Raw genomic sequence first — 12319 nt, 5'->3', positions numbered from 1 at the left:
CTGGCTATATCGCCTTCGTGACGAAAGTACATAGCCACCGTACTTTGAATGTAAACCAACCATCTAGCCAAGAACACCCTCAACCAAAAGAAAGGGGCGTCTCGGAAGAGCTCACGAGATCCCCGAGAGCTTTCCCCCCTTTACTCCGTACACTTTCCCCATCCTCACAACGCCAGATCCCGAGACCCAATTGTCAGGCTAGACACTAGTCCGGAGCGCCGGAGCAGGTCAAGTCGACTCCACCAACTGCACACCATCGGAAACTGACGTGCCCACCAAAAAGGTTCTAAGTCGCCTCTAGCGGGTTTCTAGCTGTGGGCTGAGCTTCTCAGGAGCTTCCGCGAGGCCGCTAGAACGGGGGATGCGCGGATCGTGGAGCCCGGCGCATGTTTCAATTTCTCCAAGTGGGCCTGGCGTGAGATAGCTCCATGCGCCGTCAATCAGGGAGAGCTTTGAATAAGTGCCGGGGAATCGCTGGGCCGTCCCGCTGGAGCCGGATTACATGGCAAGGTGACGTTTAGAAATATTTGTAAGGATTAGAAAAAGAAAAGAAAGGGGGCTATGTAGTGTAGGTCCAAGACTCCAAGAAACTAGGTGGCGAACGAGTACGCGCTATTATAGGTTAGATCGTGGCAGATGATCCGCTATACCTGACTCGATAACACGAGAAAAAAAAAAAAAAAAAATAGAAAAAAAAATCAAATAAAAAAAAGAGAGAGAAGAAAAAGGAGGCACTTTAGTTAATGAGCTAGGGAAATAGGAATGGAGTCATGCCAATTATAGAACATCAAGCGTACTGTACTCCATATACTCGACACCCATCTTGACATGGTCTGAAGTTGCAGGGGTGGTCGAGATATTGTATCAGGTATAGTGTCGGGCAGGTATCGCGGGAGCACGAGGCAGTGGGCGAACCCATCAGCTGTCAGCTGCAAGAGACTCGTGCAAGATCCCCACGAGTTTTTAACAGTGAAACGTGGACTGGGAAGGGCTCCATCCTGTAACAGGCAATCTGTTCTTGCGACTCGTTGGCAGTCTACGCATTTGAATTTCCCGATGTCCACTGAGGCGGAGACATAATCCACTTGGCCATATGGGTCCCAGTAAAGGAATCGGAAAGGAATGACGGGCAGAGAGAGCCGACCGCTGGAGCTTCGAGAAGCATGGACTCTGATTCGGTGAAGTGGAAGACGGAGAAGGAGCCGGCTCTAACTCATTAGGGGTCGATCTGGGAGAATTCAAGGATCGAGAAAGAGACCTAGAATAAAAAAAATTGTGTGGTATGTGTCTACATATGTTGATAGTATCAGGCAGATCAGTTCGTATTTTCAAACAGAGAACTAGACCCTTCTATAGAGAATGTTGGAAACCTTCCTCTGAAGGTTGAACCCATGTCAAGGTATATTGAAAACCACTCCTATTGGTTTAAGCCCCATAATCCATCGGGTACATCCAGGGGCAAAAAATTGCAGGGACTGGAGATCTCTCTAGTTCATATGATTTGATTAGTTTTAGTGTTAGTCTTAGCTTTAGTGTAGTTTTTTTTTCCCTATATAACTTCCGCACGCCACAAAACCCGTCTTCTCTCTCTCTTGTGGAATTTCGAGACTTCTTCTACATTGATCCCAACTGACTACTTTTTCCCCCCCCTAATTCTGGAATTCTCTTGCAGTTTGCTGCAAGTTCGAAAGGCAAAACTCCTTACTCCCCGTTCTTGGCGGCAAGAGTGGACCAACTCCCACATCCGGCCTTGCGTGTCCCAATTTCCAACCTTTTTTCCTTTCTCCCCCCGCTCTTCCCTTCCAATTTCACCCACAACAAGGGGAAAAGTCGATCTTTCTTGAAAATCATTGATTAAATTCCTATACGCATTGACGGCTTCCCCTAAAACCCTTGGAAAGTATCAGCCCCCTTTTCATGATAACGTGCACGACTTTGCATCCGTGAGCGATTTTGCATTTTTCTTCTCCGAACACCGCCCGTTGCCGTGGTGTCTTCTCTTCCGACTCGCACACTCCATGTCCGAATAGCTCCGTGCGTATCTGTTCGATCTTAGGGATTTTACGTGCCCACATTCCTCCGGTCTCGCCAAGGATTCTTCCAAATGAGTTATCAACAACCGGACATGTATCACGATCCTTCCGCGCGTTCCCCTGGCTCCCAGCGGCATCAACAACCCCTCCACCGCCAGCCTTCGCGCCAGTTTGATGCTTATGGTGCTATGCCTGTAAACCTGTATGAAGATCAGATGGCTCGGTACGAGTCTGCTAGGTTGGAGCGGTTAAACCCACCCATGCAAAACAACAACTCCTACTCTTACGATCTGTCCGGATCGCAGACCTGGAACCCAAATGGCTTTGCCAACGCTCAAACCCTTGGTGGCATTCGGTCGGCTTCCGCCAGCCTGAAGCCTGCCGCTCGAGGACGCACTGCGTTGCCTACGGTACGTGGATACGGAAATTGCCATCGATTTTTTCCTCTTTCGTCTGATCTCCTCTCTCCCTTTGTGCGGTGAACTAATCAGATGGCAAATAATAGACTTGGCTTGATCAGCAACCGGGAATGCCTAATGCCTTCTCCAACCTGGGCCCCGGTCCCATCCAGAGCAGCGCGATGCGCCCGGAAGCATCGGCTTCATCCGAGGGCGATGACGAACTCATCCCGACTGCGATCGTCATCAAGAACATCCCATTTGCCGTGAAGAAGGAACAGTTGGTGCAGCTGATGACCGAGTTGAATCTGCCCTTGCCCTATGCCTTCAACTACCACTTTGATAACGGGGTGTTCCGTGGACTGGCTTTCGCCAACTTCACTTCTGCCGAGGAGACCGCCACCGTGATCGACGTGCTGAACCACTTTGAACTCCAGGGCCGGAAACTGCGTGTCGAGTACAAGAAGATGCTGCCACTGCAGGAACGCGAGCGGATTGAACGGGAAAAGCGAGAGCGTCGCGGCCAGCTGGAGGAGCAGCACCGTCCTATGCCTTCCCAACTGCACACTCAGAGTTCTATGACTTCGTTGAACTCGCACATTCCAGCTACCTCGCCTTCACCTGTGTCACAGCGTGGTGGTGTTAGCCACGGCCAGAAATTGGGTACGTAGATCATCTTGGATGGAGGAAGAAAATTTTTTTCTTGATTTGGTTGCTAATTAACATCTGGTATCATGCAGACGTCGACTTGAATGATGGCCAAACTCTTCAATACTACTCTCAGCTCCTTTTATTCAAGGAAGACACCACCCGCGATTCCGTGTTGTTCCCCTCGAACTTGACTCCTTCCCAGCGACGCACGGTTCACACCCTGGCTCATAACATGGGGTTGGCCCATGCCTCCCGCGGAAGTGGAGATCAACGCCAGGTCCAGGTACTGAAAGTCGCTGCTGGCACCAATGTGAGCCCACCGTTGCAGCCTATTCCTCCCGCCGGACAGTCCGACAGCTCTCGCCGCGGACTGAACCGTGCCGCCACCATTGATTTTAGTGAGGCTCGTAACGAAGCCGGTCAAGGGGCTTTTAACACCCTTCGTGGGCAGACATCGGGTTTCCTCGGTGTGCTGGACTCCCCCGGCAACTTTGCCAACACCCAGAACCTCCGTGCCGCCAAGTCTTTCGCCGACTTGCGCTCCTACACCCCTTCCCCCGTTCCTTCCTCCGCTAGCTTCCCCGCCGCGTTGCAGTCCAACGGCACTCGCCTCCAGTACGACGGCACCCCCACCGGCGCCTCCAACACCCCTACTCTCACCTCCGCGCCTTCCGGCTCTTCTCTCGGCATGCAGCGTGACGATAATCTGTTGGTCAACAGTCTGGGCGGCCTTTCACTGGGTACGGGCATCGGAGGCCCGAACTCGAGCCCCCGACGATTGCGTGGTATGTTCTCCTGGGACCAGGACAGCCAGCCCTCTACAACAGGCGCCATTGGTAGCAACCGTGGAATGGGAGTCGGATTTGACACCGCTCAGCAGGAGCGCATGCCGATTCGCCAGCCTCGTGGACCGACCCCCGAGAAGCCCGGTTTCCGTCGCCAAGGACACCAGGCTCGCGGCAGTGATGAGCTACGCGCCAGCTCCGGCGTCGAGATCATCGTGGAGTAATTCTTTTACGAAATGGCGATCCCCCACCCTGTTTTTTGCCATCCGACTGCTTTGCCGAGACGAATACGAACTTGTATCACGAGGCCTTCTGCGAAATTACCGGCTTACGATTCGATGAGGGATGACGAGATGACAACCAAAAAAAAAGACCAGAAAAAATCCTTTGTTTCGCTGATCCAGCCAAGTTTAGACTTATTATTTGGGGCAGCCCAGCAATCACCCACACCGTTGGAACGATATGTGAACTTTTCCCCCAGAAACTCGCCATGGGTCCTCCTGTTTTTTTTCATTTTTCGAGTAAACTCTGGCTCTTTCTATTCTATTTATTCTGTTTTGCGGGCGCCGTTGCATGCAAATCCCATGGCTTGTTTTGTGTTCCCACGCTGGAGCGGATCATGACCCCGCCGCTTGGTACGGGACGCATACGAAGAATGACCAAAAGACCCTGCCGCTGGTAGGAAACGACAATATCAGCATCTGCATATTCTTGCCTGTTTAGTGTTGTACATGGGCGACTCGCATCTAATGTTGTTCTAGCCCTTCCTTCTTCTTTCTTTCTTTTATGGCCTGATCTCCTAATACAACCTCATGTCAGCACTTTTGACTGGCTTGGCCTCGGAGATGGCCTTTATACGCCTCTTTTTTTCTTCTTTCCGCGTGATTTGACTCTTGATCTGGATGGTTGCCTGACATATGACATTCGGGGCAGTCGAATTAGATTCTCCCATCTTTGCACATCGTTGATTTTGTTACCTGGTACATCTGACTACTTTTGTAGCTGAATGTACGACGGTTTTATGGTGTCAACTGTCTGGAGATTTCGGTTTCCGGCTGGTGTTGATCTTTTTCACATCTCTTCCATCTTGATTGGGGGTTTTTTCTCTTCATGTTTAGTATCTCTTGCAGTCTAGGGGCTTTTCTCTATGTTGTACTCGGATTTTCACGATCAATGTACCTTTTATTTTTGTTTCAATGGGTTCTCTGGTTTTATCTTGTCCATTATGTAGTCAGCTGTAGATCAACATCTTCTCTCTCATGTCGTTGCAAGGTTTCAATTAATTAGTAACTCCCCTAGTCCTGATACAGAGAGCTTGGTACATCGATTGTAACAACGAAAATTGATATCAAAGTATCAGAATGTGAGTTCATGGAGATCCATATTTTACGACAACCACCGGGGAAAATGATGTGACGATGGCATGATGTAGATACTAGAAGTTGGAGTGCCAAGGCGCGGACCTTTGTTTATTATGATCATTTTCCACGGTTAATGTCGCTCCCGGCATGTCCCTGTCGATCGCCCCATGCAGGTCGCGATTAGACTAGAGACAACATCTACGTGGGGGTACCCCTCGATCGTGAGCACATGCTATACTCAAGTTTCAGAATAAACCATGATGTCTTACTTAACTCACACTGATAAATTTGATGTAAATTCCAATTCCAACTGTTGTAGGTGATACAAGAACCGACCCAAATACCAGTGGTCGGCGCATTGTGGGACTCAAGAATGTCCGGTTTTTGTTTTTTTGTAGAGGATTGGTAATCAGGATCAAAGAGTATCGTCAACACTACTGTACAGACTTGAAGAATAGAATCAAATAATAATTTCCCACACTACCAGGATATCCCCCATTTTCCCATTACAGCGCCCAGTGAACTCGAGATCATGGATCAAAACAAAAAGATAGAAATAAAAAAAAATAGACCGGGGAATAGACAACACAAAGTCACACGCCGTGAACGAAGAAACATTAAAAAGACCTCAGGAGGGGAGCGAGTTTTGCCCGGTCAGGGGAGGCGTGGCCTTCCATACAGGACTTTTATTCTTTACAGCTCTGGCTTGCCCTTCTTCTTCTGCTCCACCTTCAGGAGCAGAGCGCGGTTGATGCGGGGCAAGACACCACCGAAGGCGATGGTGGCGCGGATGAGGGTGTCCAGCTCTTCGTCACCACGGATGGCGAGTTGCAGGTGACGAGGGGTGATACGCTTGACCTTGAGATCCTTGGCGGCGTTGCCAGCAAGTTCCAGAACTTCAGCAGTCAGGTACTCCAGGACAGCGGTAACGTAGACGGCGGCTGGAGGAGAGGCAAGTCAGTACTGCAATGGATGATTGTTGACAACAATAGGAGAATGAACATACCCTTGGCACCGACACGCATCTTGTTTTGGGTGTTGTTCTTCAAGAAACGCTTAACACGACCGCAGGGGAACTAAGAAGAACAATGTTAGCTTGTCTGACAGTCTAACACGACTGCCTCGCAATAACCAATAAGAAAAACATGCGACCGCGAGGGAAAAGGCCAAGCAGCCCCTCTCCTAACGACTGAAGCCCAAAGCCAGTGAGGGGGAACCCAATCGACGCGTCTGAGCATCGAGCTCCATCGGCTAAAAGCCCCCTTGGTCGCATGTTCTCCATACGGTGACCTGCATAGGCATCCAAGCAGATAGACCACTAACTAACCTGCAGACCAGCCTTTGCGCTGTGAGACTTCTGGGCCTTCCCCGCAGAGTCCTTGGAACCACCCTTTCCACCAATCGACTTTCCCTTTCCACCAGGCATTTTGGATAATATGGGTCGCAAAGATGTGTAGAGCGCGTAGATAGCAAGTCGCAGGCGATCTGGGACGAAGTTGGATGGGAAGGCGATTCAAAAAATGGAAGGCACGCGCGTTGTTGATGGATGGAGAAGTCAGAAATGTCGCAGCCGGGACCGGTCGCTAAAGACTGCGACCGCGGGCCGGCGCTAGTCCGGATTAGGATGCCAGTCCAAATCGTTCCATCACTGTTGTTTGGCGTACATCAGGAGCAACCAACACATCATGAGCCCCGCAGATAATGTGTAGTTCTCTGTGAATCATAATGAGAGGTCGAAGATAAGTCGTATCTTGAATATGGGCTCAGTTTGAAAGCCACATACTATCATGGTTGGATAGGCATTTAGTAGACAGCCCGCTTGCGGGCCTCCACACTGTATCAGCTCATCTTGGTTCTTTCTTGGCCTTTTTCCCCAGATGGAAAAGTCGGGGTCTGTATGTTCACAAAGCAGATGCCTATAGTGATGATGGTCAGCTCAGGCGCATTGAGGTGCGTATTGACATCGCCCTGATGCAGGTCCAGCTGGGAGTGTGCATTTCGAGATGGACGCGGAGTGGGCGGGGTCCCGTGATCCGGACGAACAGATGATCCGTTCCATTTAATATACGTGGTTTCCACTTTCGCCGAACGTTGCGGAAGAGGTTCGAGTTTTGTTGTTATCTCTCCCCCATCTCCTCTTCGGCTTCCCCCTGGTTTCACGTCTTCCTACCCGCCAAAATGGTTTCCGCTCAAATGTGCGTATGATGAAATGATGATGATAAAATATGCATGCTGATGATTGCCGCAGTACCAACCTGGCCATCATCTTGGTGATGATGCAGCTGGCCAAGAAGGTTCCCTTTGAGAACCCAGATGTGCTCATGGCTGTGCGCGGTCTGTACATTCTGTCCAACGTGATCATCCTGGCCATCAACCTGTACACTCAGGCCAAGATCAGTTCGAAGAAGGGTACGTCAATGTTCGGGTGTCGCGTGGCCCCTAAATCCTTATCTGTGCAACTGTGGAGATCAGTGACTAACAAAGATTGCTTCATCTTCATTAGATATGACCACGCTCAAGTACGTTGAGCCCGCTGCCATGGGCACCGGCGAGGAGGGCAAGCCCGTCACCACCACCAACATGGACTACGACAAGGGTCAGGTGCGCCAGCTGTTCCGCACTCAGTTGATGGGTGTCGGCATGATGGCCGTCATGCACTTCTACATGAAGTACACCAACCCTCTCCTCATCCAGTCCATCATTCCCCTCAAGGGCGCCTTTGAGAGCAACCTGGTCAAGATCCACGTTTTCGGCAAGCCCGCCACCGGTGACTTGGCCCGCCCCTTCAAGAGCGGTGGTGGCTTCATGTCCCAGGGTCAGCCCAAGAGCGACAAGGCCTCCATTGAGAATGCGGAGAAGAACTACCGCGGTGGTGTCAAGGAGGAGTAATTGGAGATACGATTTAATGTGGAGGATTGAGTCGCGCTCATGGAATGCATTTGCTTTAGACTTGAGGACCATGTTGCTTCACTTTATTCTTATTGTATTATATTCTCCGATTCCCATGGCATTTAAGAGGGATTGAACTTGATGACATGAGAAATTACTATACTCTAATACAGTAATTTGAATGGACTTCATCCGTATATTTCGTGAAACTGGTCCTAGAGAATTGACTCTGAAGTATGCGCTGAGCCGCTAGTTTTATCCCGAAGTAGATTCGGCGCTGTAAAGGGAATAGTAGTAGGGAAGAGCGTATCGTGAATTTCGAAATCCCTAGCATATCTCGTTTGTATATTCAATATTGTCTTATTGCAATTCCTTCTCGGTTTTGGGTTGTATTAGCTTCTGGTATCTGCGTGGCAACGTGGTCAATTGTGATGTGATTTAGAGGTGGCCAGTCCATCGGATTCCATAGTGTTCCACGCGGTTGCGCCCCAACCGCAGGTCATAGCCATTGATTATCAGAGAAGTCGCAGGATCATGTCATAGCCCTTGCCACCATTGAGTATGAGTCTTAGGTTCCTTAGTAATGAGGGACATAGTAATGTAGTAATAAAGACGTGCATATGTCGCACCACCAGTGGCGTGGGGAGGGTTCACATTTATAATCCATCACCGCCACCACATGGTTTTTGTTGAGACAGCTCCAGCACACCGAAACTGCATAAACTTACATATCATATAGTTTTGGATAAAAATTCTGCATGATCCCGTGGTCGTTGCTATTGGACATGGTAGATTCGCCGGTGAATCTTTTCAGGGCGCGGGCCACTTCTTTATATATGTGACTACTGAATCGGTCCACCGAGACGCTGGAAACAGCCGGCAGGTAACCGCATGCGGCATGGTTCACGAATAAGATACTATGATAAATAAATATTTTCAAGCTAATTGATTTGACTGGTTTCCAGAGCTATTCATATCCATTTTATGATAGATCCTACTGAGTATAAACAGAACCAGGTGGTGTGGTCTTGGCCATAGTTGCCCCTCAGTCGTGGCATCATCCACTTTTCCCTAACTGCCCCTCATCCCACATGTACCCCTTCGTCATAGCCTTTCGGGCCCCGGGTTTGCGCCCACGGCAAAACGTAGAATTATCGTGATAGACTCCTAATACCCGACATAGTCTGGGAAAACATTCTCGAGATCGCTCCGAGGCAGGTAATGGGGACCCGGCCGACGAGGATAGAACGAAGCTTATTGGATGCACGGGAGCTACCGAGGGGCAAGCAGCCTGGAAATACCGTAGCTCTTCCTGCTTTGCCCGGTGTATGAAACCGGAAAGGGTTGCTGGGGAACTGGACCAACGGTAACAGTCGGGAAATCAGTCATCTTGCCTCCGATGGATCTGGGGTGACTTGGTTAGCCCCGTCTTGTTGCTCGGTGTAGAAGGAGGGGTGAGCCGCTTGTTGCGTCAGTGCCTTACTACTTCTTGATCCCATCTCCCATCTTTTTTTCTTTCTTTCTTCTTTCTCTTCCCCATCCAATTCCCCAATCTTCCATCTTTTTAAAAAGGTTCGTTTTCAATTAGCCTCCCTTAGAGCTCTATCCTTCGAGCTTTATCTTTACCCCTCCATCTCCCATCCCTTGAATCACCCCACCCCACCATCCCACTCCAAGCTAACAGAGCTCCAGTATCACATCTACCGCAAACATGGTCCCCAAGGTACGCGATCCGTTATCGCCAATGACCTCCACTACATCCTTTTCGTTCATCAACTCATAATTCCTTCTAGGTCGGTATCAACGGTTTCGGTCGTATTGGCCGCATTGTCCTGCGCAATGCGTAAGTAACCCCTGTGAACCCCGCTCTGTACAGAACTTCTAGCTAACTGGTTCCACAGCATCAACGCTGGCACTGTCGACGTTGTCGCCGTCAACGACCCCTTCATTGAGGTCCACTACGCTGTATGTACATCTCCACGGAGCTGTCTCAAGATAGCTCCCTCTATCTCTGCCCCACATTTCTTTGCTAATAATGGACTACCTAGGCCTACATGCTGCGTTACGACAGCACCCACGGTCAGTTCAAGGGTACCATCGAGATCGATGGCACCGAGGGCCTGATCGTCAACGGCAAGAAGATCCGCTTCTACGCTGAGCGTGACCCCGCCTCCATCCCCTGGGGCAAGTCCGGTGCCGACTACGTTGTTGAGTCCACCGGTGTCTTCACCACCACCGAGAAGGCCTCTCTTCACTTGAAGGGTGGTGCCAAGAAGGTCGTCATCTCCGCTCCCTCCGGTGACGCCCCTATGTTCGTCATGGGTGTCAACAACTCTGAGTACAGCAAGGATATCAACGTCCTCTCCAACGCCTCTTGCACCACCAACTGCCTGGCTCCCCTCGCCAAGGTTATCAACGACAAGTTCGGTCTCGTTGAGGGTCTCATGACCACCATCCACTCCTACACCGCCACCCAGAAGACCGTTGACGGTCCCTCCGCTAAGGACTGGCGTGGTGGCCGTACTGCGGCCCAGAACATCATCCCCTCCTCCACCGGTGCCGCCAAGGCTGTCGGCAAGGTCATCCCTGCCCTTAACGGCAAGCTGACCGGTATGTCCATGCGTGTCCCCACCGCCAACGTCTCCGTTGTCGACCTTACCTGCCGCATTGAGAAGGCTGCCACCTACGAGGAGATCAAGGCCGTTATCAAGGCCGCTTCCGAGAACGAGCTCAAGGGCATCCTCGGATACACCGAGGATGACATTGTCTCCACTGACCTCAACGGTGATGACCACTCCTCCATCTTCGATGCCAAGGCCGGTATTGCTCTGAACTCCAACTTCATCAAGCTCGTCTCCTGGTACGACAACGAGTGGGGTTACTCTCACCGTGTTGTTGACCTCATCTCCTACATCGCCAAGGTTGACTCCCAGTAAATTTTTACTGAACGACCTAGGATCAGGAGTCTTCTCTGAGGTGGCATGTCTGTCATAACCATGGCCTGCATCTGCGATGTGGCTTGAGTTGAATGGGCTGCTATTCTGAGTAAGGAAAAAACCATCAGATAACGTCATTTTAATGAAACAAATACAATTCTTTTTATGTTCATGAATATCTTTGAGCAGTTCCAAGAGTACTTGACTTGATGTCCCTATAACTTCTCATCCGTAGAAATGCACACACCCGGGCAGGTACATAATCTCATGGTTCCTCCTGTGTGTCGTGTACCTAATCTCATTCTCCAAGGTTGCGGATATGTAGGCATGCCCAAGTGTGGAGACAGAAAAGACTAGTTGGTACATAAACCATTGCATGGGTCCATTTGGACCTTGGGACATGGCATGATCCACCTGGGTACCTTAGTGCTGCTCGAATGCATGATGTCCTTGCAACCTTGGAATTACTGTCCAAGTTTATAAAACCTTGGTGGCGCAATTATGCTTCTTGTTTACCTAGGTCAATTGGTAGTCCTGAAGCCTAGATATCTGGATAACTGATTATAGTATGCCAATCCTGGCTGATAAGACCCGGCGGGGTCCGTGGACTGCGGAACAGCGGGCACGTTTCCTCGATGAATTGCGCTCTACAGCTCTGGCTGCTACCTAGGCTTTACACCTGTTGTTGGGGCAGTTCCAAGGTTGAGGCACATGATTTCCTACTTACTGCCAGATGCCACTTACCTGTTGAAACATTAAATGTTTACGATCTCGGACAAGATACTGTATATTTATGTAGCAACTAACTCTTTTCAGCAGTTAAACTAAGGTAATGAATGATCATCCAAGGTTCAATCACCTGGGTAATCAATACCTAGGAGTGGAAACATGGGAAATGATCTTACTATGCATATGCAAAGCAATAAAGGTTGCCATAGAGTAGGGAATTGGCTGCAAGTGGAGTCGATCAGTCAGCGACTAAACCCGGCGGCCCGGCCGTTCAGAGACGCACTAACCTTATTCTAGTAAGCGGTGTGTAGAAGCGGTAGAACATATAAGGTCCGGCAGTATGTGCGAATGGCCTAAAAGGGATCCAACATGCGCATCCACTGATCTTCCATCCACCCTGCGTTACAGTCGCGTCTCGAGAGAAACAACGTTTAAATAGTAAATTTACAAAGTTCCTAAGTTAAAATCTGTCAATGAATCGGCGATCATGCTAACTTCGGCTTAGAACATCAACTGCACCCTGGCCATCTCTGTCTT

At 50.0% G+C, this 12319-nt stretch overlaps 4 protein-coding genes across 4 annotated transcripts; 3 read left to right on the top strand and 1 right to left on the bottom strand.

The window, feature by feature from the left end:
* Positions 1-1618: 1618 nt before the first annotated feature.
* Positions 1619-4728, top strand: N7503_011746 (uncharacterized protein). Its single transcript, XM_057071292.1, has 3 exons — positions 1619-2443; positions 2539-3094; positions 3172-4728. Exons 1-3 carry the CDS (start codon positions 2105-2107, stop codon positions 4089-4091), a joined length of 1815 nt encoding a protein of 604 aa, XP_056917903.1. The 5' UTR covers positions 1619-2104; the 3' UTR covers positions 4092-4728.
* A 1193-nt stretch (positions 4729-5921) lies between these two features.
* Positions 5922-6654, bottom strand: htz1 (histone H2AZ; the record flags this gene model as incomplete). The annotated part of the gene is made up of 3 exons (XM_057071291.1): positions 5922-6169; positions 6235-6304; positions 6556-6654. The coding sequence occupies 3 exons, from the start codon at positions 6652-6654 to the stop codon at positions 5922-5924; spliced, it is 417 nt and encodes a 138-aa protein (XP_056917902.1).
* Positions 6655-7406: 752 nt separating this feature from the next.
* Positions 7407-8117, top strand: N7503_011744 (PHO88 family protein; the record flags this gene model as incomplete). Its single annotated transcript, XM_057071290.1, has 3 exons — positions 7407-7423; positions 7477-7637; positions 7732-8117. The coding sequence occupies 3 exons, from the start codon at positions 7407-7409 to the stop codon at positions 8115-8117; spliced, it is 564 nt and encodes a 187-aa protein (XP_056917901.1).
* A 1711-nt stretch (positions 8118-9828) lies between these two features.
* On the top strand, positions 9829-11053 carry gpdA (glyceraldehyde 3-phosphate dehydrogenase GpdA; the record flags this gene model as incomplete). The annotated part of the gene is made up of 4 exons (XM_057071289.1): positions 9829-9840; positions 9911-9960; positions 10019-10082; positions 10166-11053. The coding sequence occupies 4 exons, from the start codon at positions 9829-9831 to the stop codon at positions 11051-11053; spliced, it is 1014 nt and encodes a 337-aa protein (XP_056917900.1).
* Between the last annotated feature and the right edge of the window lie 1266 nt (positions 11054-12319).

The sequence above is a fragment of the Penicillium pulvis genome (genome assembly GCF_028828015.1).
Source record: "Penicillium pulvis strain IBT 33274 chromosome Unknown scaffold_8_segment0_segment0, whole genome shotgun sequence".
Taxonomy (NCBI): domain Eukaryota; kingdom Fungi; phylum Ascomycota; class Eurotiomycetes; order Eurotiales; family Aspergillaceae; genus Penicillium; species Penicillium pulvis.
The sequence above is the reverse complement of the archived record's forward strand: the minus strand, read 5'-3'. Positions and strand labels throughout refer to the sequence as shown.

Bases quoted from the DNA above. Each gene is read 5' to 3' on its own strand.
- N7503_011746 (XM_057071292.1), top strand. From the start codon at position 2,105: ATGAGTTATCAACAACCGGACATGTATCACGATCCTTCCGCGCGTTCC. The intron at 2,444-2,538 runs GTACGTGGATAC...GGCAAATAATAG, and splicing joins GACGCACTGCGTTGCCTACG to ACTTGGCTTGATCAGCAACC. The intron at 3,095-3,171 runs GTACGTAGATCA...GGTATCATGCAG, and splicing joins TAGCCACGGCCAGAAATTGG to ACGTCGACTTGAATGATGGC.